Genomic DNA, 25549 nt, shown 5'->3' with positions numbered 1-25549 from the left:
TAAAAATGTCTGACATTTAATTTGATCATGCAATGCTCCTATTTTTATATATTTTAGAAACATTTAAAAATGTGTTTTAGGAATGGATGAGTACCATGCATTTTAGTGTAGTATTAAGTTGTGAAATTTGTAGTGTACAAGTGATATCGGAGACACATGAGGAGTAGTGACGACCTGTGGATGTTCTGGTCCATCTTATTCTGCCGAACTTTAGAAAAAAAGTTTGGTTCGGGTACCAGAACGGTACCTGAACTTAAGTCAATGTGGGGCCAGAACAGCTGGCGATTCCTCTGCGATCCTCTGTGTGACTGTACGGGAAACAGTGGCTCTGACCGGCGGTAGCATTACTGTAATCACTGCCGGGGACAGCCACTGTGTATTGTGGACCGCTGCGGTTCACATTCTGTCACGCAGAGGACAGCGTGTGAACTAACTGCTGTGACCTGCGAGGATGTCCATAAGGGTACCGCTGTCGAAGCCTGCTGTTTCCCTCACTGTCACACAGCCACTTTGACTGGCGGTAAGTGGTAACCTTAACTGACGTCACTGCCGGTCACAGACACTGCTGGGTATCATGGACCGTTTGCGATACCCGGCAGTGTCTGCTACAATTGGTGCCTATGAAGCTCCGTTCTCTGCACTGAGCTCCATACGCTGGAATTTTGAACTATGCTTGTCGTGGGACCTTGATGTGGACTACAGTAGATTCTTTGAAGTACTGTGGACTAACGTGGGAGTTTTATCTTTAATAAATTGATGAAAAAGGGTAATTGTGTGACTTTTTTGTGTGTTTATTTCTTTTTACTACTGGGTTAGTAATGGATGTGTCTGACTGACACCTCCATTACTAAACCCTGGGCTTGGTGTCAGCCAGCTGCTGACATAAAGATCCTGAAAAATTACCCCGATTGTCACTGCACCAGGGCAGTTGGGATGAGCCAAGGCTAAGCATCAAAATTGGCATGTGAAATATGATGCTCCGCTTCTGGGGCCGCTGCAGGCTGTTATTTGTAGACTGGGAATGGCCCAGTAACAATGGACATTCCCAGCCTATTAATATAAGTTTGTAGCTACCTGTCTTCCCTTAGCTGGTTGTTAAAAATAGGCGGGACACACCGTTTTTTTCATTAGTTTATTACTAATAAATATATTAAAAATACTGTACTAATATAAATGAAAAAAACAGCGTGGGGTCCTCCCTATTTTTAATAACCAACTAAGGAAACGCAAACAGCTGCGGATTTATATTAATAGACTGGGAATGCCCATGATTGGGCCATTCTCAGCCTACAAAACTCAGGTGCCCCAGAAGTGGTGCATCATATTTGATGCACCAATTCTGGCGCTTAGCATCAGCTCATCCCGATTGCCCTGGTACTTTGGCAATTGGGGGAATTTTTTGGTGTGTTGATGTCAGCAGCTGGCTGACACCAAGCCATGGGGTTAGTATTGGAGAGAGGGGTCTGAGACACCCCTATTACTAACCCAGAAGTAGAAATGAGTATAGACACACAAAAGTATTTTATTTGTTAAAAACACTCCCTGACATTTACCCTCTTTTACAAATCTGTTAAAGATAAAACTCCCACGCCTGTCCGATGTAGTCCAAGAGATCTGCTGTAGTCCACATCAAGGTCCCACCATGAGCACTGTCTGGCATTCCAACATATGGAGTCCCAATCAGAGAACAGAGCTTCATAGGCACTAACTGCAGCAGACACTGCTGGGTCTCTCGGCGGTTCGCGATACCCAGCATTGTCTGTAACGGGCAGTGACAACAGTAGGGTTAGCACTTACCGCTGGGCAGAGCCCCTGAGTGACAGTGTGGGAATTGGTGGCTTTGACCGGCGGTAACCTTACTGACGTCCCCACCAGTCACAACCACTGTAAGCCATGTTACGTGATACACTGGCCAATTACAGCCATGGCAGTACTTGGCATGACTGTGATGGGACCGGAAGTACATATAACCTGAACACTTGCTGATTGGGTGTGCTGCAGCCTTTCAACAAGCTTTATTTGTGCGTCGTACCTGAACAGTAACACGGATTTCCGTTTAAAAGTCCGTGTTCGGGGGTCTGTATTGGTTCGAACCCAGAACTTTACCATTCGGGTTTGCTCATCCTTAGTGACTATCTTTTTTTCTTTTCCCTATTTTGTGCTTATAATATACATTCAATGTACTCTCTAGTCAAAATCCCCACTTTCACATCACTGGTAATATGTAAACTGCACTGTATCCAGTGATGCAGACTTCAGTGGCAGTTGAAACTTCTTGCAGAGAGAATAGTTAAAATGCCAACTCCCAATTTCTCAGACACAAAATTTATTTACATTGGATCAGAAAAAATTTGGGTTTTTTTTTTAATACATTATGCTATTTATTTTAATACATTACACTATTTATTTTTATGTTGTATATAATTTACTGAAGTGTCTTTTGTTTCAGGAACTACAACTATCAGCGAGACCAGAGGCCTATCCTATTCCAACTCAGACGTATACCAGGGATTATTTTACATTTCCAAACCCCAAATCCCAAGATCGACTAAATCCTCCACAAGGCCAATGGCCAGATTATGAAGACAAAGTGCATGTTCAAGGTGGAAGCAACCACTCTAGCAATACTTCTGTTCAAGTAAGCATTTCACAAAAATTGGCAGGCCACCTACTTCAATAATTGTTAATCTTTCTGTTAAAAATGTATATCCAGGTTCTCAAGAAGATGACTATATTGCAGGACTCTACATTATAATAATAATCTCTGTTAGCTGATAACCTGCCTGAAGTCTGTTGTGCAGAATACACAAAACTAATCGGCGTCCTGCTTTTCCATTTTCAGTGTGAGTGCTATAAAATCTTATGGCATATGCTCCCACACTGAAGATGGTACCTTAGCAGCAGGAAAAGGACACTGCTTCGTTTATTGTAACCCACCGTACAGACTTCGGGTGGTCCTCGCTGCGGGTTATCATCTAAGGCTGGTTTCACACTTGCTTTTTTTTGCAGCGCGTTTTCCCGCAAAAAAACGCATTGAAAAAACGCATACAAAAGCATACAACTGCTGCGTTTTTTTCAAGCATTTTTATGAGCATGCATGAAAAAAACGCAGCGTTTTTATGCGTTTGTATGCGTTTTTAGTGCGTTTTTACCGCGTTTGCGTTTTTCCAACATTAGGTGGCCCCTCACACTAACCCAAACCATGACTTTACTAACCCTAACCATGACCCTAACCCTAACCCTGACCCTAACCCTTAACCAAACCATACTTAACCCTAACCCAAACCCTAACTAACCCTAACCCTGACCCTAAACCTAACCCTGACCCTAACCAAACCATACTTAACCCTAACCCTGACCCTAACCCTTAACCAAACCATACTTAACCCAAACCCTAAACCCTAACTAACCCTCACCCTGACCCTAAACCTAACCCTGACCCTAACCCTGACCCTAACCCTTAACCAAACCATACTTAACCCAAACCCTAAACCCTAACTAACCCTAACCCTGACCCTAACCCTGACCCTAAACCTAACCCTAACCCTAAAACTGACCCTAACCCTGACCCTAACCCTTAACCAAACCATACTTAACCCTAACCCAAACCCTAAACCATAACTAACCCTAACCCTAAACCCCCTTAACTAACCCTAACTCTAACCCAAACGCCTAAATTCCATGGTTAACAAAAAAAAACGCATGTGCAAAAAAACGCATACATAAGCATGCCAATGCGCACATATGCGCACCCATAGACTATAATGGGTGTCTTGCTGTAAAAAAAGCATTGCGCGCGCATGCGTTTTTTTGAGGCAAGTCGGACGCACCAAAAACTGCAACAGGTTGCATTTTGTGCGCCCGAGCGCATACCGCAAAAAAACGCATGCGCGGTAAAACGCGTACAAACGCATGTGTATGCGCACATAAGCGCATCCCATGCAAAGTATAGGAAAAAAAAACCGCATGCGCTATTTAGCGCTAAAATACCGCGAAAAAAAACGCAAGTGTGAAACCAGCCTTATAGAGTGACTTACAAAAGTTATTACCTCTATAATGCCTGTTTTTTGTAGTTGTTAATCTAGTGTTTTTTACTATAGTTTATTTATTTATTTTTAAAGCGAATGGAACATTCTCAAGAAGAGTTAAGAGATGAACCTGGATTTCAATCGAAACAAAGTCATATAGAGTCTGTTATGGGAACTAATTTGGAATTTTTAGACCGAAAGATGGATAACAAGGACAGTTGGATAAGTCAAACCACTACTGTGGAATCAAGTACATCCAGCCAAGAACATCTAAACAGTTCGATGATGACGTATTCTTCCTCCTCATTGTTAAACAAAACTGGTCCTGGTCGTTGGAAAACTCCTGTGGCTTCTCAGGCTCCTCCAGTTGCAGTGTCACAGCCTGTGAGAATGGATCTGCCGCCACCACCACCACCACCAATGCATTATGGAGAAGAATTTGAGAGATTTGAGGGTATTCCTATTGATTTACCACTTCCACCACCACCACCATCACAAAGTCAACTGAGCTCTCAATTGAACTCACAATCTGCTGCATTAGAGAGGAAAAAAAGAGAAGAACATCAGAGGTGGTATGAGAAGGAAAAAGCCCGCTTAGAGGAGGAAAGAGAAAGAAAGAGGCGAGAACAAGAGAGAAAACTTGGAAAAGTGCCAACCCCGGCTACTGCTGCTCCACATGTTGTTTCACAGCCTTCAGTACCAGTACCATCCTCAAATATTCCACTCCCAAAACCAGAGAAACCTGCAAATGTTCCCCGTCCACAAGAAACCGTTATCCGTGAGCTGCAGCCTCAACAGCAACCGCGCACAATAGAAAGACGTGACCTTCAATATATTACAGTAAGCAAAGAGGAACTTTCTTCTGGTGACAGTCTTTCTCCTGATCCGTGGAAACGGGATGCCAAGGAGAAATTGGAAAAGCAGCAACAAATGCACATTGTAGATATGCTCAGCAAGGAAATTAGTGAACTACAGAACAAATCAGAACGATCTGCAGAAGAGAATGACAGGCTTCGCAAATTAATGCTAGAGTGGCAGTTCCAGAAGCGGCTCCAAGAGTCCAAGCAGAAAGATGAGGATGATGACGAGGATGAAGAAGATGATGATGACATGGACACTATACTTATTATGCAGCGCCTGGAAGCAGAAAGAAAAGCAAGGGTAAAACCATTTTTGTATATAATTTATTACTTTTTACTTTTAAAAATATCTTTCTTAGACCACAAGCTCTGTGTTAAATTGAACCTGTCAGGATTGTGCTCAGTAACCTACAGGCAGTGTCAGGTCAGCGCTGTTATACGGATTACAATGATACCTTAGTTGATAAAATCTGTCTTGTGGTTGTTTAATCTGTATTTGTAGTTTTTAGTTAAGATTCTTGTGCTTCGGGGCGGCCTGTGGGCAGGGGTTCATGTGGTGCTCTGCTTACATATTCATCCTTATGGGCTTATAACAGGTCACTGATCCCTCAGTAAAGCACGAGAATCTCTTTAACTGAAAACTACAAGTACAGAATAAACAACAGCCACAAGATGGACTTCATCAACCCAGGTATTGTATTCAGTATAATGGTGCCAACCTAATACTGTCTATAGTTTACTGAGCACAATCCTGTTGACAGGTTCGCTTTCAATTAAATATGTCATGTGTAAATTATGTTGTTTTTTTTAAAGGTTTTAAATGTACTTAATTTTTTTATGTTTTAATTCAATTTTTTTCATTTTTCGATCTATTTAAAAAAAGAAAGCTCACAATTTTCATATTTGCCACTAGTCCTTTTTCCTCCCTCTGTTCAGCAGTTTCCTTATTAGAAAGAAAGGATTATCGTAAAAAGTAAAATCTCTATATAAATTGGATAACACCAGTTACACCATTCACAATAAGTGCTGTCATAGCTCACCTCTTATTCCTTCCTTCACAATGACCTATACCCTCAGAACATGCTTGGATAATGCTTCTATGCAACAGACTTCAGTTAGTCTATTGCTGCTCATATGGCAGGTGAAAAGAATAGGAATTGGGAGCCCAATATTATGTCTAGAGGCCATTATGAAAGCTATACTTGTTTCTTTTTTTAATATAGATAGAAATATAAACGAAAGTCTCAAAAATGGGAAAAATGCATTTAACATAAAAGCTCGATTTTACACAGCTGGTAAGTTTCTTACGACACATTCTTAAGCACTCTATAACAAACATGTTTTGATGTTAAAGAAGCAGTAAAATATTTAAATTGCGGAACAATGCTAGAAAATGACATGCATTGTATTCCATTGCAGCTGCAGAAAGGTAAGGCTCATGTCACCTAAACTTAATAGGTGAATCATATTTCACGCCTTTAGCGTAATTGTCACACACAAGTGTTTGGTCAATAGGTGTAGAAAAATGATAGTTAAGAATGGAATGACACTTTCATCCCTTATACGACATCCAGCATTCTTGTATGGCACATGAAAAGTGAGTAGGAACTGAACTTCGCCATACCCAGCAGATGCTGGTTTTATTACACTGCCAGCGTCTGACTGTATCAGCAATGGTTAGGCTGTGTACCCACGTAAGCATTTTTTTCGCCTTTAAGCGTTTTTCCTGGTAAAATCGCATACAAGAAGCATCCCATTCTTTTTAATGAATTCCGCAATTTTTGTGCACATGATGCGTTTTTTACCGCGAAAAAAACGCATCGCGGTAAAAAAGCACAGCATGTTCATTAATTTTGCAGAAAAATCCGCATTTCTCACTATATTCTATGAGCAGGAGGATGCTCCTGTAAAAAATGGAAAAAAAACGTGCAAATAGACGCATAAAAAAACACGCGTTTTTCCTGGGAAGAAGTCCGTTTTTTTCCGCATATGTGGGTACATAGCCTAAGAGTTCAGCTGTTAGCCCCTCAATCTCTGACAGGTATTTAAGACTTGCGGTTTGGATGGAGGGCACATCGTTCTGTGCACCTACTGGTTTCCCACGCAATGCAACTGCAGGGTACTGATGGGTGGCCATAGCGGTGGGGCATGCTATGATTGTACTCTTGTGAAGCTCATTCTGTGGCTGGTCTTCACAGAACACACCCTGATTTTCTGTATATACTTCAATAGTTTGGCATTATATGGAACAAGTGATTGATTATCGTAGGTTGAAGTCCCCTAAGAGGACTGAAAAACAAAGTGAAAAAATATTTGAAAACGTAAAAAAAAAATAAAAGAAAATGTAATTGCTACTATTCCCCCAAATAAACCGCCTCACAGCATATGACAATTTATCAATCTCTGACAGCGGCATTTAAAACTCTCTCATCAGCACACCCATGACATGACGGTAAGATGCAGATAGGTTGTAATGACAGTCAGGGGTCTGCCGAAGACTCTCGCCAAGAATGTCATTATGCTCCACCTATGAAAGCCAGCCCGTGACTGGCATTCATAGAAGGCCTTGATTTTAGCTGTGCATGACCGTGCTGATGCACTGTGATCAGATGATTTGCATTTCTGTTTTTTCCTCCCCTTCTTCCCAAAGTCATAACGTTTATTTTTCTGTTCACATTGACATATCAAGGCTTGTTTTTTGTAGGACGAGTTATACTTTTGAATAACACCATTCATTTTACTGGAAAATAAGAAAAAAGCTTCAAGTGTGGTGGAATTGTAAAAAAATTAAATTCTGCTTTTTGGGTGGGCCTGTTTTTACCGTGTGCATTTGGTGGTAAACAGGACCATGTAATATGATTGTACTCATCAATACTATTACAACAATGCCAAACATGTCCAGTTTTTTTTATTACTTTAGTGGTGAAAAAAAAATCAGAAGTTTGCAAAAAAAATTTTGTGGTATTGTCACCATTTTCCGAAACTCATAACGTTTTTATTTTTCTACCAGTGTAACTGTGTGATAGCTTATTTTATGTCAGGGATAGACAACATTTTTATTAGCACCATTTATGGATAGATGTGACTCTTTGGTCGCTTGTTACAGCCTTTTTTGTGGAATTGAGGCTACCAAAAAAACATTTTGTTGTTTTTAAATTTTTTACGTTTTATGGTGTTTACTGATCGGATTAATTGTTTTTATATTTTGATAGATCAGACTTTTTTGAATGCGGGGATACCACATGTTTATTTTTTAATATCTTTATTTTCAATGGGGGAAAAGAGTTGATTTGAACTGCAACAGTATAAAATGAAATTAACATTTTAATGATATTCTATTTCAGTTCTTGAATACAAAAAGTGAAACTCATATTAGATAGTCATTACAAACAGAGTGATCTATTTCAAGTGTTTATTTCTGTTAATATTGATGATTTTGAAATGAAAACCCAATCAAGCACAGTGACACTGTTGTTTTTAAACCAGAAATTCATACTTTGGCATTGTGGACAGGTGCTAAGTCCTGCTGGAGAATGAAATGTTCCTCTCCAAAAAGCTTGTCAGTAGAGGGAAGTATGAAATGCTCTAACATTTCCGGGTAGACGGCTGCGCTGACTTCGCTTTTGATAAAATACAGTGGACCTACACCAGCAGATGACATGACTTCCCAAACCATCACTGATTGTGGAAACTTCACACTAGACCTTGGAAGTCAAGGTCCCAGGGTCTGGAGGAAGAGTGGAGAGACAGACAACCCAAGCTGCTTGATGCCTAGTGTGAAGTTTCCACAATCAGTGATGGTTTGGGGAGCCATGTAATCTGCTGGTGTGGGTCCACTGTGTTTTATCAAGACCAAATTCAGCGCAGCCATCTACCAGGAAATTTTAGAGCACTTCATGCATCCCTCTGCCGACAAGCTTTTTGGAGATTGAAATTTCATTCTCCAGCAGGACTTGTCACCTGCCCACACTGCCAAAAGTACCAATATCTGGTTTAAAAACAACAGTTATCACTGTGCTTGATGGGTCAGCAAACTCGCCTGACCTTAACCCCATAAAGAATCTATGGGGTATTGTCAAGAGGAAGATGAGACACCAGACCCAACAATGCAAACGAGTTGAATGCTGCTAAAGCAACCTGGGCTTCCATAACACCTCAGCAGTGCCACAGGCTGATCACCTCCATGCCACGCTGCATTGATGCAGTAATTGATGCAAAAGGAGCCCCGACCAAGTAATGAGTGCATTTACTGAACATACATTTCGGTAGGCCAACATTTTGGGTTTTAAAATCATTTTTTTAAGCTGGTGTTGAAAAGTATTCTAATTTACTGAGATAATGACTTTTGGGTTTTCATTGGCTGTAAGCCATAATCATCAACATTAACAGAAATAGACATGTGGAATAGATCACTCTGTTTGTCATGACTATATATGATATGAATTTCACTTTTTGTATTGAAGAACTGAAATATATTTAACTTTTTAAATGATATTCTCCTTTGAAATCTCGGTAATGACAGAGTAAACTTCACCTGTGTGAAACAGAATCTTTAACCCCTTTCTGACATCTGACGTACTATCCCGTCCATGGGACCCGGGCCCCTATGCCCATGGACGGGATAGTACGTCATAGCGATCAGCGGCGCTAATGGGGGGAGCGCCGCTGATCGCAGCTGACACCCGGCACTATGTGTCAGGGGCGGTCACGGACCGCCCCCGACACGTTAACCTTGTTAACACGTTAACCTTGCATGAGGAAGCCTTGTGCAGAGCCTGTGTCAGATCGCTGATCTGTCACAGCGATCTTTGACGTGTCAGATCAGCGATCTCACACATGACAGTGATGTCCCCCCTGGGACAGTGTAATAAAGTTAAAAAAAAAAAAAAAAGTGTAAAAATAATTTATAAAAAAAATCACTAAATAAATAAAAAAAAATATTTCCTAATAAATTCATTTTTTGGAAATTAAAGAAAACAATAAAAGTACACATATTTAGTATCGCCGTGTCCGTAACGACCCGCCCTATAAAACTGTCCCATTAGTTAACCGCTTTAGCGAACAACTTAAATAATACAAATAAAAAACAAAGCAAAAAATGATGCTTTATTATCATACCACAGAACAAAAAGTGCAATAATGCGTGATCAAAAAGACGGCTATAAATAACCATGGTACCGCTTAAAACGTCATTTTGTCCCGCAAAAAACGAGCCGCCACACAGCATCCTCAGCGAAAAAATAACAAAGTTATAGCTCGCAGAATAAAGTGATGCAAAAATAATTATTTTTTATATAAAATTGTTTTCATTGTATCAAAGCACCAAAACCCAAAAAAAGACACAAATGAGGTATTGCTGTAATCGTACTGACCCAAAGAATAAAACCACCTTATCAATTTTACCGCACGTGGAACGGTATAAATGCACCCCCCAAAAGAAATTCATGAAATGCTGGTTTTTGTTCATTCTGCGTCCCAAAAATCGGAATAAAAAGCTATCAAAAAATGTCACGTGCCCGAAAATGGTACTAATAAAAACGTCAACTTGTCCCACAAAAAATAAGACCTCACATGACTTGGTGGGTCAAAATATGGAAAAATTATAGCTCTCAAAATGTGGTGATGCAAAAACTATTTTTACAATAAAAAGCGTCTTTTAGCGTATGACATCTGCCAAAAATAAAAACCGCCATAAATAGTAAATCAAACCCCCCCTTTATCACCCCTTTAGTTAGGGAAAAATAATAAAATTAAAAATAAGTATTTATTTCCATTTTCCCATTAGGGTTAGGGCTGAGATTAGGGTTAGGGGTGAATTGGGAGCGTTTCCACTGTTTGGGCACATCAGGTGCTCTCCAAACGCAACATGGCGTCTGATCTCAATTCCAGCCAATTCTGCGTTGAAAAAGTCAAATGGTGCTCCTTCCCTTCCAAGCTCTGCCATGAGCCCAAACAGTGTTTTACCCCCACATATGGGGTATCAGCCTACTCAGGACAAATTTCAAAACAACTTTTGGGGTCCAGTTTCTCCTGTTACCCTTAGGAAAATAAAAAAAATGGGGGCAAAAACATTTTTGTGGAAAAAAATGATTTTTTTATTTTCATGTCCGGGCGTTATAAACTTCTGTGAAGCACTGGGGGGTTCAAAGTGCTCACCACACATCTAGATAAGTTCCTTACGGGGTCTAGTTTCCAAAATGGGGGTTTCCACTGTTTAGGTACATCAGGGGCTCTCCAAAGGCAACATGACACCCGCAGACCATTCCATCAAAGTCTGCATTCCAAAACGTCACTACTTCCCTTCCGAGCCCCGACGTGTGTCCATACAGTAGTTTTCTCCCACATATGGGGTATCAGCGTACTCGGGACAAATTGGACAACAACTTTTGGGGTCAAACTTCTCCTGTTACCCTTGGGAAAATAAATAAATTGGGGACTAAAAGATCATGTTTGTGTAAAAAATATGATTTTTTTATTTTCACGCCCAGGCGTTATAAACTTCAGTGAAGCCTTTGGGGGTTCAAAGTGCTCACCACACATCTAGATCAGCGTACTCAGGACAAATTGCACAATAACTTTTAGGGTCTTGTTACCCTTGGGAATATAAAAATTGGGGGTGAAAAGATCATTTTTGTGGAAAAAATGTGATTTTTTTTTTTTTAATTTTACGGCTGTACATTATAAACTTCTGTGAAGCCCTTGTGGGTTCAAAGTTCTCACCACACATCTAGATAAGTTCCTTGGGGGGGTCTAGTTTTCAAAATGGGGTCACTTGTGGGGGGTTTCCACTGTTTAGGTACATCAGGGGCTCTCCAAACGTGACATGGCGTCCGATCTGAATTCCAGCCAATTTTGCATTGAAAAAGTCAAACGTCGCTCCTTCCCTTCTGAGCTCTGCCATGCGCCGAAACAGAGGTTCCCCCCACAAATCAGGTATCGGCGTACTCAGGACAAATTGCACATTAACTTTTGCAGTCCAATTTCTCCTGTTGCCCTTGGTAAAAATTGGACCTGAAGTAATTTGTTTGTGAAAAAAAGTTAAATGTTCATTTTTTTTAAACATTCAAAAAATTCCTGTGAAGCGCTTGAATGGTTAATAAACTTCTTGAATGTGGTTTTGAGCACCTTAAGGGGTGCAGTTTTTAGAATGGTGTCACTTTTGGGTATTTTCTATCATATAGACCCCTCAAAGTTACTTCAAATGTGATGTGGTCCGTAAAAATAAAATGGTGTTGCAAAAATGAGAAATCGCTGGTCAACTTTTAACCCTTATAACTTCCTAACCAAAAAAAATTTGGTTCCAAAATTGTGCTGATGTAAAGTACACATGTGGGAAATGTTACTTATTAAGTTTTCTGTGTGCCGTATCTCTGTGATTTAAGGGCATAAAAAAAGTTGGAAAATTGCGACATTTTCCCCAAATTTCCGTTTTTTTCACAAATAAACGCAAGTTATTTGAATGAAATTTTACCACTAAATGAAGTACAATATTTCACGAGAAAACAATGTCAGAATCACCGGGATCCATGGAAGCGTTCCAGAGTTATGGCCTCATAAAGAGACAGTGGTCAGAATTGTAAAAATTGGCCCGGTCATGAGCGTGCAAACCACCCTTGGGGGTAAAGGGGTTAATAAAAAATTCAGAAAATCACATTTGTATGATTGCATTTTATTGCATGAAATAAGTATTTGATACAATAGAATAACAGAACTTAATATTTGGTACAGAAACCTATGTTTGCATTTCCAGAGGTCTTGACCAAGTTTGCACACACTGCAGCAGGGATTTTGGCCCACTCCTCCATACAGATCTTCTCCAGATCTTTCAGGTTTCGGATCTGTCGCTGGGCAACATTGAGTTTCAGCTCCTCCAATAATGTTCTATTGGGTTCAGATCTGAATACTGACTAGGCTGCTACAGGACCTTGAAATGCTTCTTACAGAGCCACTCCATAGTTGCCCTGGCTGTGTTTTTATCATTTCCCTCCCGGATCTATAAATAACACTGGTCAACAGCATTTTTGGTGCCAAAGATATTTCATCGAATTTAGGGTATTTTTGGGGTGCTGATTCTGAATATGCTATCAGTTTTGCCAGATTGGCTCAAGTTTTTGAGATTTTTGGTATCTTATTTATAGCACTTGTTGGTAAATGCGACGCATCATCTCATTAATTTCTTTGGATTAGTACTTGAACTGAGCAGTTCTCAATATAGTTTTGTGTTAATTAGTGTTCTAAAAGTTTGTTCATAGCTTGATTTTTGCACTAACTTTATGTTGTTGTCTGTTTTCCAGTGAAAAGCATGAACTCATCATGAAGAAGTTGTCTTAACGATCCAGACTCATTCTGTTACATTTGTGGTGAATATACACTGCCAAAACATAGAAGAAACATAACACACTTCGTAAAAAAAGTGTATTTTGCCTATTTTGGGGTTATGCTTGGGGACCAAGACAAGTTTTGGGCACCACACATAGTGTGCAAAGCATGTATCGAATTATTACGAAAATGGAGCAAAGGACAAAGAAAAAGCTTCAAATTTGGTGTTCCAATGGTGTGGAGAGAGCCAAAAAATCATCATGATGACTGTTATTTATGGTAAACACAGGTACAGGCACATCTTCACAATGAGGGACAGGCCTTCTTGCAGATTCCATGTTACTCCCATTTTCGTTTCTTATGCTTATTGAATCCTTGCACTTGCACTGCACAGAAATAACAGTCATCATGATGATTTTTTGGCTCTCTCCACACCATTGGAACACCAAATTTGAAGCTTTTTCTTTGTCCTTTGCTCCATTTTCGTAATAATTCGATACATGCTTTGCACACTATGTGTGGTGCCCAAAACTTGTCTTGGTCCCCAAGCATAACCCCAAAATAGGCAAAATACACTTTTTTTACGAAGTGTGTTATGTTTCTTCTATGTTTTGGCAGTGTATATTCACCACAAATGTAACAGAATGAGTCTGGATCGTTAAGACAACTTCTTCATGATGAGTTCATGCTTTTCACTGGAAAACAGACAACAACATAAAGTTAGTGCAAAAATCAAGCTATGAACAAACTTTTAGAACACTAATTAACACAAAACTATATTGAGAACTGCTCAGTTCAAGTACTAATCCAAAGAAATTAATGAGATGATGCGTCGCATTTACCAACAAGTGCTATAAATAAGATACCAAAAATCTCAAAAACTTGAGCCAATCTGGCAAAACTGATGACATATTCAGAATCAGCACCCCAAAAATACCCCAAATTCATTAAAATATTTTGGACACCAGAAAAAAAATTTTTTTTCGTTGACCTGTGTAATAGTATTGTCTGTGGTGGTCACGCTGCATTTACCATAGATTACCAAGAGGGAAATCTTGATACAAGGACCTTTTCAATTACAATGTCCTTATAATTACTACCCAGTCATGTGATTTGTTTTGCATGCCACATGTTCTGTTTTCTCTTCAATACCTCTTGCCTTTATCTTTTCAATAATGTTTTGTGTTATTATCAATTAATGAAGTTTTGTAATTTTTATTAAGCAAAGTCTCCTTTTTTGGATAGATTTATATCCTATATTACTGGGGATGCTTTAAAAGGAATATTTATTGGCCCCAATCTGCCTAACTTGTTAGTGTCCCAATTAAATTAAAACAACATATACTTCCTGGACCAGCTCCTTTCCAACGATGTGAACACTGTGTCTCCTGGCAGTCATTTGACACTGATAGGCTGCAGCCTTCACAGTTCTATGAAGAGGCTACAGCACTGCAGTACGGAGGGGTGGGCATTATGAAGAGACTGCAGTACAGAGGGGTGGGCATTCTGGAGGCTACAGCCCTGCAGTACAGAGGAGTGGGCATTCTGGAGGCTACGGCACTGCTGTTCGGAGGGGTGAGCATTCTGAAGGCTACAGCACTGCAGTACGGAGGGGTGAGCATTCTGGAGGCTACAGCCCTGCAGTACAGAGGGGTGGGCATTCTGGAGGCTACAGCCCTGTAGTACAGAGGGGTGGGCAACCTAGAGGCTACAGCCCTGCGGTACAGAGGGGTGGGCATCCTGGAGGCTACAGCCCTGTGGTACAGAGGGGTGAGCATTCTGGAGGCTACAGCCCTGCAGTACAGAGGGGTGAGCATTCTGGAGGCTACAGCCCTGCAGTACAGAGGGGTGGGCATTCTGGAGGCTACAGCCCTGCAGTACAGAGGGGTGGGCATTCTGGAGGCTACAGCCCTGCAGTACAGAGGGGTGGGCATTCTGGAGGCTACAGCCCTGCAGTACAGAGGGGTGGGCATTCTGGAGGCTACAGCCCTGCAGTACAGAGGGGTGGGCATTCTGGAGGCTACAGCCCTGCGGTACAGAGGGGTGGGCATCCTGGAGGTTACAGCCCTGCGGTACAGAGGGGTGGGCATTCTGAAGGCTACAGCACTACTGTTCGGAGGGGTGAGCATTCTGAAGGCTACAGCACTGCAGTACGGAGGGGTGGGCATCCTGAAGGCTACAGCACTATTGTGAGCAAGCCAGGCCCTTCAAACAGCGGATGGATTGTGGGGTCACCCTCCCACCGATATTATATTGTCGGAACGTATAAGCCATTCATTTTAACAAGCTGTATAACCCATTTAAGGTGTAACAGTAATTTCAGGAGAACTTGCAGCAAAATGTCTGTATTCACTGAAGACTAGGAGAAAGAAGCAAATTTCTTTAAGATACATTACAAAGTTTATTTTCATATATACTTATGATTTATGAGAAAAAATAAACCCACAATTACAATTTAAAGGAAACCTGTTTTACAACTTATACTACCTATTGACTTTTAAAGCGTGTAAATGGGGTTCCTTTATACCTTCATAGGAGGCCCCACATTCCTCCGATAAAGTCTTCTATTTATGTCCCACACTGCTTGCAAACTGAGCTGTTCAATCTGATGGGTGCCCCCAGAACCTATTTGTTCCCTACTCAGGCCTTGTAAACACCACTTCTACTTTCTTAATAATTGTGGAAGAGATCTCCTATGCCGTCCACACAGTGCTCTAAGTTTCGTGCCTGCGCAGTTGAATCAGAGACCTGCGTACACACGCATGCCTCATCTGCACTATTGAGGATCCAGCAGTGCATCGAGGAGCAGATAACATGGAGATGAAGAGAGCGCCTGCTGAGTGACTTTGCTCTTCACTGAGTTGGGCAGTGTGAGACATGCCTCCACATGTCTCCATTGTGCTGGTGTAAAGGTCGGCCAGGGCAGTAGTCGTGGCTGAGGTTATCAGGCATCGTGTACCCTGGCCTCCCTCTACATGAAAAAGGTGCTTCTTATTCTGCATTCTACAATCAGTTCTCACTGTGCTGTCAGTGTCCCCTTTTCAGCGCTGCCATGAAGCAGCTTCTGAATCCCAATGAATAGATACACAGTCCAGGGTAACTCTTAACCAAACAATTTTATTCACTTCAGGAAACCGCACATCCAAGTAGTTTCCAGCATTCCCAACACAGTAGAGTCTGCACATCACTTCATCTTTCCCTTCACTGTTTCCTGCGGGACGGAGCGTCTCAGACAGCCCCTCGGTGTCCTCCCTGTACAGCGTCACCACGGTGAAGCGCTCTCCCATCCGTTTTGCCCTGGATATCAGAGATTCAGCCACATTCTGGAGCGATCTGCCCGTACACTTTACGGTGAGCTCTTGCCTTCCTCTGCTTCCTCTCTCCCTCTCTCTACGGATGGATCTGCTGTTCCTTGCTCTTCTCTGTGTGTTTTGAGAGGCTGGGCACTCGCTTGAACGCTACGGGGTAATTGGGTAACCCGAGCCTATAGCCCACCCAAGCACCTAGGGGTGTACCCCCTGACTGACTAAAACCAGGAAGACTTTCCTGTCTTACTCCACAGCTAACTCCTCCTACAGTTAGTTATATCCTACCCTGCTCACTACTGTGGGCGTACTACTGAACCATGTGCCCCCATCTAATGGCCACACTACAAACTGCACTGTCACTATTAAATACAAGGTGCAGAAGAATTATAGCATTACACTACACATCATACATAAGTGTGTGTGTGTGTATATATACAATATATATATATATATATATATATATATATATATATATATAATCTCTCAAAGCAAACATTAATAATGCACTTAAGGGGTGGGTTAAGGAAGTACACTAAACATTGTAACCCCTTACACTGGCACAAAACTTCAAGCAACTGCTTCAGTGACGTAGGAGACGTAATGCAAGTCCATCAAGGAAAAAGAGGTGGCATTTGCCGGGACTTGAGATGCCAAGTGCGTTCCATACAGACCATCAGGATGGTGCAGTTTGCATGCAGCCCGGACATGAATAAAATCCTTTTTCGGAGGTATGTGGGGCACCAGGGAGACTATACAGGGGTTGCAGGATCCCTATTTACATGCTTTTGTAAGGTGATGGGCATATAAGGTGTAAAACTGGTGACTGGTTCCCTTTATGTAACTGGCTATGTGCATGACCTTTCCTTATTCCGTCGCCTATAACCATTTAGTACATCATTCTCCCTTTTTAATTTGCTTCTTAGGTGCATGGACATGGTAATGGCTGGAGCAAATAAAACAAGGAATTGTCTTCTGAAAACAGATGTTAAATATTATTTTACTTTTTTCCCCTCCTCTCCTTTTTACTATCTGCAGCAGACTGCTGTGCCAGCAATCTCTGTTCTAGATTTGGTATGTTCTGGTTTTTTTTCTCTTCTGCCATCTTCCTATTCTTCCCTCCTTATACCTCTTCTGATCACGTTTTCTGTAGTGGTATATGTGCTGTCTTTGATTTGTCTTGAGTGTGCTGTTATAAGACAATTCCGTCGTGTTTCTTAAGCATGCTGTGCCTGGAAGTAGTATCTTTAGTAGCTCAGTGTCATTTGCTTTTTTCTTTTCCTCCTTTCTTACATTTATGTATGTCATTGTAAAGTAGTTTCATAATAACTTGGGGATTGGCAATTTTTAGTATTCCTACTAGTACTGGTAAAGTATATGTCCAAAGACACTTGAGCACTCACTGATGAAAGGTTGCCGATCCCTATTTTGATGACTTTTGTTGTGCACTTTAATGTTTTATGTCAGATCCCTTTTTACTAATGTCTAATCTATTTTTTGTACTGTATAGATTATGACAAGAAGCCCTTGGCTTTTTTCTTTTCAAAATCTTTACACAACTAATGTTACGTAGATTATGTGGGATGCGGGTGGATGAAACGCGTTAGTGGGTTGCACTGCTGGCATAATCACATTCTTCAGTGATAAAATTTTGTTGTTTTTTTTCACTTGATAAAGACATTGGTACAATGTTGAAATGCGTAGTGAATAAAAAAAAAAGTTATTCACATAATTTTTAAGGAATTGGATTGCTCCAGCAATGCAGTGTAACATGTTATATCCAACTGGATCCAGTATTTTCTGGCAGATTTATCCACTAGCCAAGGGGCAGCAGCAGCTTTTTCTTCATACCTATGAAGGAGTTGTGCTTGTCACAGTTCCACCAGATGAGCATTAAACAAGCTCTTACCCATTATCCCTCCATAGGGTATCGCCCTATTGTGCGCTCTTTTCACCACATCTAGATTTCTTCACTTAAATGATGTGGACAACTTTGGGAGGAAATTTTCTCTGTGCCTAAATAATAGAAAGGGATAATGACACATTGGATAACATTATTAACCTGCAAATCTGCTGATAAATAGCAATATTAATGAAAGCACCGCTTCTGGGCTAAATAACTTTGTGCCTTCCGGGAAGATCTGGCTTTCAGTCATACTGACGTGCCAGCGTGGCTACAGTCACCGCTCACAGCCCTGAGAGCGGCAGCAATAATCATGACTCAGCACTTTGACTGACAGCCGATTGTGCACTGATCCACCTATCAGTCAAAGTGCAGGGGCATACTTAGTACTGCCGCACTCAGTGCTGTGAGCGGTGACTGTGATGGGAAAGCTTGTATGACTGAAAGCCAGCAGCTCCCAGGAGGAATAAAGTTCATTTTCTCCCTGGAACCGCGCTTTCAATACATCAGCCGGGCACCTTCATAACACTGTTAGCCTGCAGATTAATCACATTTCTGCAGGTATAGAGCGTTATTAGACGTGACAGGTTCCCTTTAAATATTTAAATCCATTATGTCTCTACTGCCTCTCTCATTCTACAAGGTTGGCAACAGAGTTGGTTTATTGTGAATCAGTCCATGGCTTGTTCTAACAAATGGGTTGTAACACTCATCACTCTTCCTTTAAATATTCTTTTGAGATGTTCACATCAAAGCTCAACTTTGATAAAGTTATACATCAACTTAATTTTTAAGCTACAGGTTTCTTCTTTGTTCGAACAAGCTCACTGGCAGATCCTTAGTTAAAGGGGTTGTCCACTACTACAGATAGTTATGACTAAAGCAAACACCGGCACCCTTACCAATAAACTGTCTGCCGCTTTTGCCAAACGTAAACAGTGTATGGAGGTGGAACAGCACAGCGTCTCACACTTTCTACAGGTGTCCTAGAATATTGCCGCATATCTCCCATTCACTTCAGTGCAAGCGGTGCTGAAGAACGCAAGAACAGTCAGAGCTGCAACTAGCTGATTGCCAGGTATTAAATCCCTCACTTGTGTTATATTGATGACCTGTATACTAAGAATAGTTAATCAGTATCAATGTAGCGGACATTCCCTTACAATCATTCTTCAGCTAGTGAGAGGCTGTATAATCTAAATGGTTCAAAATTTTTAATACAATTCTAAAGCAAAAATATACATTTTTTAGCAAAACATTATATTTTGGTAAAAAAAGTGAAATGTGTCTATAGCCTTAGTGTCTTTAAAGGGGTGGTTCGAAGGCAAAATAACTTTGCTCTTAACTCTCTAACTATTCAGTCCCATAATCTAAGCTATTTTCTATTCTGATGACTAATCATTTGAGTATTACCAGTACATGCTGGGATACTCTTTGTCATCAGCGGGCAGATGCTGCAATCACTGCTGCAGCTCCTGCCACCTCCCTCTACCTGAAATGAAGCGTCATTAGTGACACTTTTTTCAGATGCTGTACTGTTCCTGCGCTGTCTCCCTTGTTGACAGTGCTGTCCCTTTGGTGTCCACCCTGTGCGCAGTTTGCTCTGTCAGCTTATGAATAGTAATAAGCTGGCAGCAGAGCAGTGTCACTGTACCCGGTGGTGCAGGAGACTAGTGCCACCACCTCAGATGCTCAGAGGAGACACAGCAAGGACAGGGCCGTGCCAAGGGGAGACATCGCAGGGACAAGACCGTGCCCAAGGGAGACAGCGCAGGGACAGGGCCGTACCCAAGGGAGACGGCGCAGGGACAGGGCCGTGCCCAAGGGAGACAGCGCAGGGACATGGCCGTGCCCAGGGGAGACAGCGCAGGGACATGGCCGTGCCCAGGGGAGACAGCGCAGGGACAGGGCCGTGCCCAGGGGAGACAGCGCAGGGACAGGGCCGTGCCCAGGGGAGACAGCGCAGGGACAGGGCCGTGCCCAGGGGAGACACCACAGGGATGGGGCCGTGCCCAGGATAGACACCGCAGGGGCGGCACATGGCATTACATAGCATATTAATAACTTTTGACATATACCTTTAATTAAATACTGAATAATAGACCCAGCCTTTATTTCAAATTCTAAGGTACAGAGATCACTAAATTCATCTAACATTTTCTTCTTAAACCAAAACCGCAGCTTAACCAATGCTCAAGCCTGTTAACCCAAAATACCTGTTGTCCAATCAGTTGGCTGAACCACTGACCCAACTGGTCATCTTAGCGAATTCAATAGGCAAGCATGGCCCTGCCCCACCGAGGGTTATCGCTACCATCTCCTGCAAGTTTAAGTAAAGAGGTTATTGCCAATTTCCAACAAATGCACCCAATCATCCTGAGAAAGGCCTGCCACCTCCCTCAACCTGAAAAGAAGCGTCATTAGTGACACTTGTTTCAGATGCTGTACTGTTCCTGCGCTGTCTCCCTTGTTGACAGTGCTGTCCCTTTGGTGTCCACCCTGTGCGCAGTTTGCTCTCTGTCAGCTTATGAATAGTAATAAGCCGGCAGCAGAGCAGTGTCACTGTACCCGGTGGTGCAGGAGACTAGTGCCACCACCTCAGATGCTCAGGGGAGACACAGCAAGGACAGGGCCGTGCTCAGGGGAGACAACGCAGGAACAATGCTGTGCCCAGGGGAGATGGGACATGGCCGTGCCCAAGGGAGACGGCGCAGGGACGGGGCCGTGCCCAAGGGAGACGGCGCAGGGACGGGGCCGTGCCCAAGGGAGACGGCGCAGGGACGGGGCCGTGCCCAAGGGAGACGGCGCAGGGACGGGGCCGTGCCCAAGGGAGACGGCGCAGGGACGGGGCCGTGCCCAAGGGAGACGGCGCAGGGACGGGGCCGTGCCCAAGGGAGACGGCGCAGGGACGGGGCCGTGCCCAAGGGAGACGGCGCAGGGACGGGGCCGTGCCCAAGGGAGACGGCGCAGGGACGGGGCCGTGCCCAGGGGAGACGGCGCAGGGACGGGGCCGTGCCCAGGGGAGACGGCGCAGGGACGGGGCCGTGCCCAGGGGAGACGGCGCAGGGACGGGGCCGTGCCCAGGGGAGACGGGGGCCATGCCAGAGGAGACACCGCAGGGATGGGGCCGTGCCCAGGATAGACACCGCAGGGGCGGCACATGGCATTACATAGCATATTAATAACTTTTGACATGTACCTTTAATTAAATACTGAATAATAGACCCAGGTTATTGCCAATTTCCAACAAATGCACCCAATCATCCTGAGTAAGGCCTGGCACACCACCTTCTAAGTCAGGGTGCCTGAAAAAAAAAAAAAAAAGCAATTGTCGGCATGAATTTACACATCGACCTTATTAATGCTTTCAAATTTTTTCACAAAATTTAAGATCTATCGATCTGACCCAGAGTAGTCTGGATACAATTTGTGGAAATACAGTTTTCACAATGGGAAAAAAAAATTTCAACTCCAAATTGCTTTTCATCTGAAATAAAAGATCAATTGTACCCATCTTCCCAATGTAATAACAATGATGTCAGGCACTGGAGATCTGTCACACACTAAAAATAACTTGACCAGGCGACAATGATAGGATTGATCGCTTTTGTGTCTGCATTCTGCCCAGTGAATAAAGGAATTTCTCATGATCCATACTGTAACACCTCTAAAAATTATAAAGTACAGTATATTCCATTTATCTCCTAATATATAATTGGTAACGATTTAATTCAGTTCTAACTTATTTATTACCGTTTCACTTAAAGGGAATCTGTCACCACTTTATTCGCATATCATGTAAAAATATCATTCAATTCAGTGTCAGCTATGCATTATAACAGTACTTTTGATACCCCTTGACTTCCCACCTTTGATCAAGTAAGTATTGCGATGCAAATTGTGTGTTCCCTCACGCATCACTATACTTCCGGGCCATATAACTTAATGGCGTATGCGGGCGCATGTGCAATACTGATTTTGTGCTTTTCCCTCTGTTGGGCAAAGCATACTGCACACGTGCGAAAGGCCATTTGATTGTGCATGAGTGGTAACAGTACGCAAACGCAAGAATTACAAGAAAGAAATGCGTAAAGCATGGCAGGAGGGGGAGAGAGACATCCACAAGTGCATTTGACAGAGAAAACCAAGATTAGCAGATTTGACATTGGTACCCTGTGCTCTTCACGGATGAGAGCAGGTTCACACTGAGCACATGTGACAGTCTTGAGACGCCGTGGAGAACGTTTTGCTGCCTGGAACATACTCTAGCATGAACGGTTTGGCAGTGAGTCAGTAATGTTGAGGGGAGGCATTTCTTTGAAGGGCCACAGAACCTTCCATGTCCTTTCTGGAGGTACCCTGACTGCCATTAGGTACCAGGATGAGATCCTAGAACCATATGCAGGTGCAGTGGACCCTGTGTTCCTTTTGATGCATGACAATGCTAGGTCTTATGTGGCTGAAGTATGTCAGCAGTTCCTGCATGATGAAGGTTTTGATGTTATGGACTGGCCTGCTCATTCCCCAGACCTGAATCCAATCTAGCACATCTGGGACATCATGTCTCGTTCCATCCACCAACTTCACATTGCATCACACTGTCCAGGAGTTGACTGATGTTTTAAATCAGGCCTAGGAGGAGATTCTTCAGGAGAACATCTGCCGCCTCATCAGGAGCAAGCCCAGGCGTAGTGACATCATACAGGCACGTGGAGGCCACACCCACTACTAAGCATCAAAAAGAAAAAATGCCAGCTTACCCAGTTGGTTCAAAAGAAAAGCTGCTGTACTGTGTAGGCTCTCAGCAACGGATAAATGACAGGAGCTCTTGCCAACAATAATTGCGAAAAGGAGATAAATCCAGCGAGCCAAGTTTGAAGTACTTAAAAAATCTTCTTCTTTATTTCAAACATAGATTAAAAATATTTATCCATAGCAGCATATTGTAGATGTAGGCAGAAATAGAAAAAATTACTGCTGTAAAGCGCACGGCAAGACGCGTTTCGGCTAGGCCTTTATCATTGCCTTAATACACATTGCTATTTTTCTGGGATATAAGAAGGAAAAGATCCTAAGATAGGTGGTGCTATAGTTGATTAAGCGTTAATAGATCACACTTGTGGGCATCCACCTATAAGATTAACTATTTAAAAACAAGTGTTATCCCTAACAAAAGCTAATACGCTAGCAGTAATTTTTCCATATATTTTACAAATATTTTACAATACATGATATAACAGAATATATATACAGAGATTTTATTCTCATGTTATCCTCCACAATACTTCTATCATTTTTTTTTTTTTTTTTTTTTGCTCAAAAAAGTATATTTACAAACTTAGGACAGAGCGGGTTGTAATTATTAACATAAGAATCATAATTTTAGGATTTTTAATAAATTCTAATTAGATCTTGTCTATTGTTTAAGCCAATTGGCATCCTGGTTTCCAAAGTAAAAATCCAAGCAGATTCTCTGTTAAGTAGTTTACGTTTTCTATCGCCCCCTCTGGTAGACCGTGTTACTAACTCTATTGCTTTAAACCTGAAGCTATCAAAGTTACCAGAATGATATTGTGAAAAATGTCTGGAGACCGCTGATGGATTAAAGCTGGAGGGGTTAATAGCATCAGAAATGTGTCTTCTGATTCTTTTCCTCAGTTTTCCCATTGTACAACCTATATACTGTTTACAACATGATGTACAGTCAATCAAATATACTACATAGGTGAAATTACAGTTCAGAAAACTGTTAATAGGATATTCTTTGTTACTATGGAATGAGGAAAATTTGTTGATTTTATGTGCATATTGACAACAAGTACATCTCTTATTTCCACATTTAAAAAACCCCTTTAAATTCAGCCAGGTGTCACTGGTTTCCCGCAAGGAATTCAAATACAGACTGGGCGATAGTTTACCCTGCAAAGTGGGGGCTTTTTTTGCGGGAAACCAGTGACACCTGGCTGAATTTAAAGGGGTTTTTTAAATGTGGAAATAAGAGATGTACTTGTTGTCAATATGCACATAAAATCAACAAATTTTCCTCATTCCATAGTAACAAAGAATATCCTATTAACAGTTTTCTGAACTGTAATTCCACCTACGTAGTATATTTGATTGACTGTACATCATGTTGTAAACAGTATATAGGTTGTACAATGGGAAAACTGAGGAAAAGAATCAGAAGACACATTTCTGATGCTATTAACCCCTCCAGCTTCAATCCATCAGCGGTCTCCAGGCATTTTTCACAATATCATTCTGGTAACTTTGATAGCTTCAGGTTTAAAGCAATAGAGTTAGTAACACGGTCTACCAGAGGGGGCGATAGAAAACGTAAACTACTTAACAGAGAATCTGCTTGGATTTTTACTTTAGAAACCAGGATGCCAATTGGCTTAAACAATAGACAAGATCTAATTAGAATTTATTAAAAATCCTAAAATTATGATTCTTTTGTTAATAATTACAACCCGCTCTGTCCTAAGTTTGTAAATATACTTTTTTGAGCAAAAAAAAAAAAAATTATAGAAATATTGTGGAGGATAAAATGAGAATAAAATCTCTGTACATATATTCTGTTATATCATGTATTGTAAAATATTTGTAAAATATATGGAAAAATTACTGCTAGCGTATTAGCTTTTGTTAGGGTTAACACTTGTTTTTAAATAGTTAATCTTATAGGTGGATGCCCATAAGTGTGATCTATTAACACTTAATCAACTATAGCACCACCTATCTTAGGATCTTTTCCTTCTTATATCCCAGAAAAATAGCAATGTGTATTATGGCAATGATAAAGGTCTAGCCGAAACGCGTCTTGCCGTGCGCTTTACAGCAGTAATTTTTTCTATTTCTGCCTACATCTACAATATGCTGCTATGGATAAATATTTTTAATCTATGTTTGAAATAAAGAAGAAGATTTTTTAAGTACTTCAAACTTGGCTCGCTGGATTTATCTCCTTTTCGCTACTAAGCATCAGTTTCTTGTCTTGAGGCATTTCCACTGAAGTTGGATCAGTCTGTAATTTTATTTTCCACTTTGATTTTGAGTATCATTCCAAATCCAGACCACCAAGGAATATTAATTTTGATTTACGTTGATCATTATGTTTTGTTTTCAACACAT

General features: G+C 41.6%; 1 protein-coding gene across 21 annotated transcripts in view; it reads left to right on the top strand.

The window, feature by feature from the left end:
* Positions 1-25549, top strand: part of AFDN (afadin, adherens junction formation factor) — a 647761-nt gene that overhangs the window by 528278 nt on the left and 93934 nt on the right. For 13 of the 21 annotated variants that reach the window (XM_073551831.1, XM_073551836.1, XM_073551839.1 and 10 more), the window contains 2 exons: positions 2450-2638; positions 4122-5189. In XM_073551831.1, the coding sequence (XP_073407932.1) occupies positions 2450-2638; positions 4122-5189 (1257 nt within the window). Of the gene's footprint in view, positions 1-2449; positions 2639-4121; positions 5190-17550; positions 17587-25549 lie in introns of all 21 variants that reach the window. The other 8 variants (XM_073551829.1, XM_073551822.1, XM_073551823.1 and 5 more) reach the window with 1 other exon arrangement.

The sequence above is a fragment of the Dendrobates tinctorius genome, unplaced genomic scaffold (genome assembly GCF_039654945.1).
Source record: "Dendrobates tinctorius isolate UK_male_01 unplaced genomic scaffold, ASM3965494v1 ptg000181l, whole genome shotgun sequence".
NCBI lineage: Eukaryota > Metazoa > Chordata > Amphibia > Anura > Dendrobatidae > Dendrobates > Dendrobates tinctorius.
Note: the sequence above shows the minus strand (reverse complement) of the source record. Positions and strands in the feature narration are given on the sequence as shown.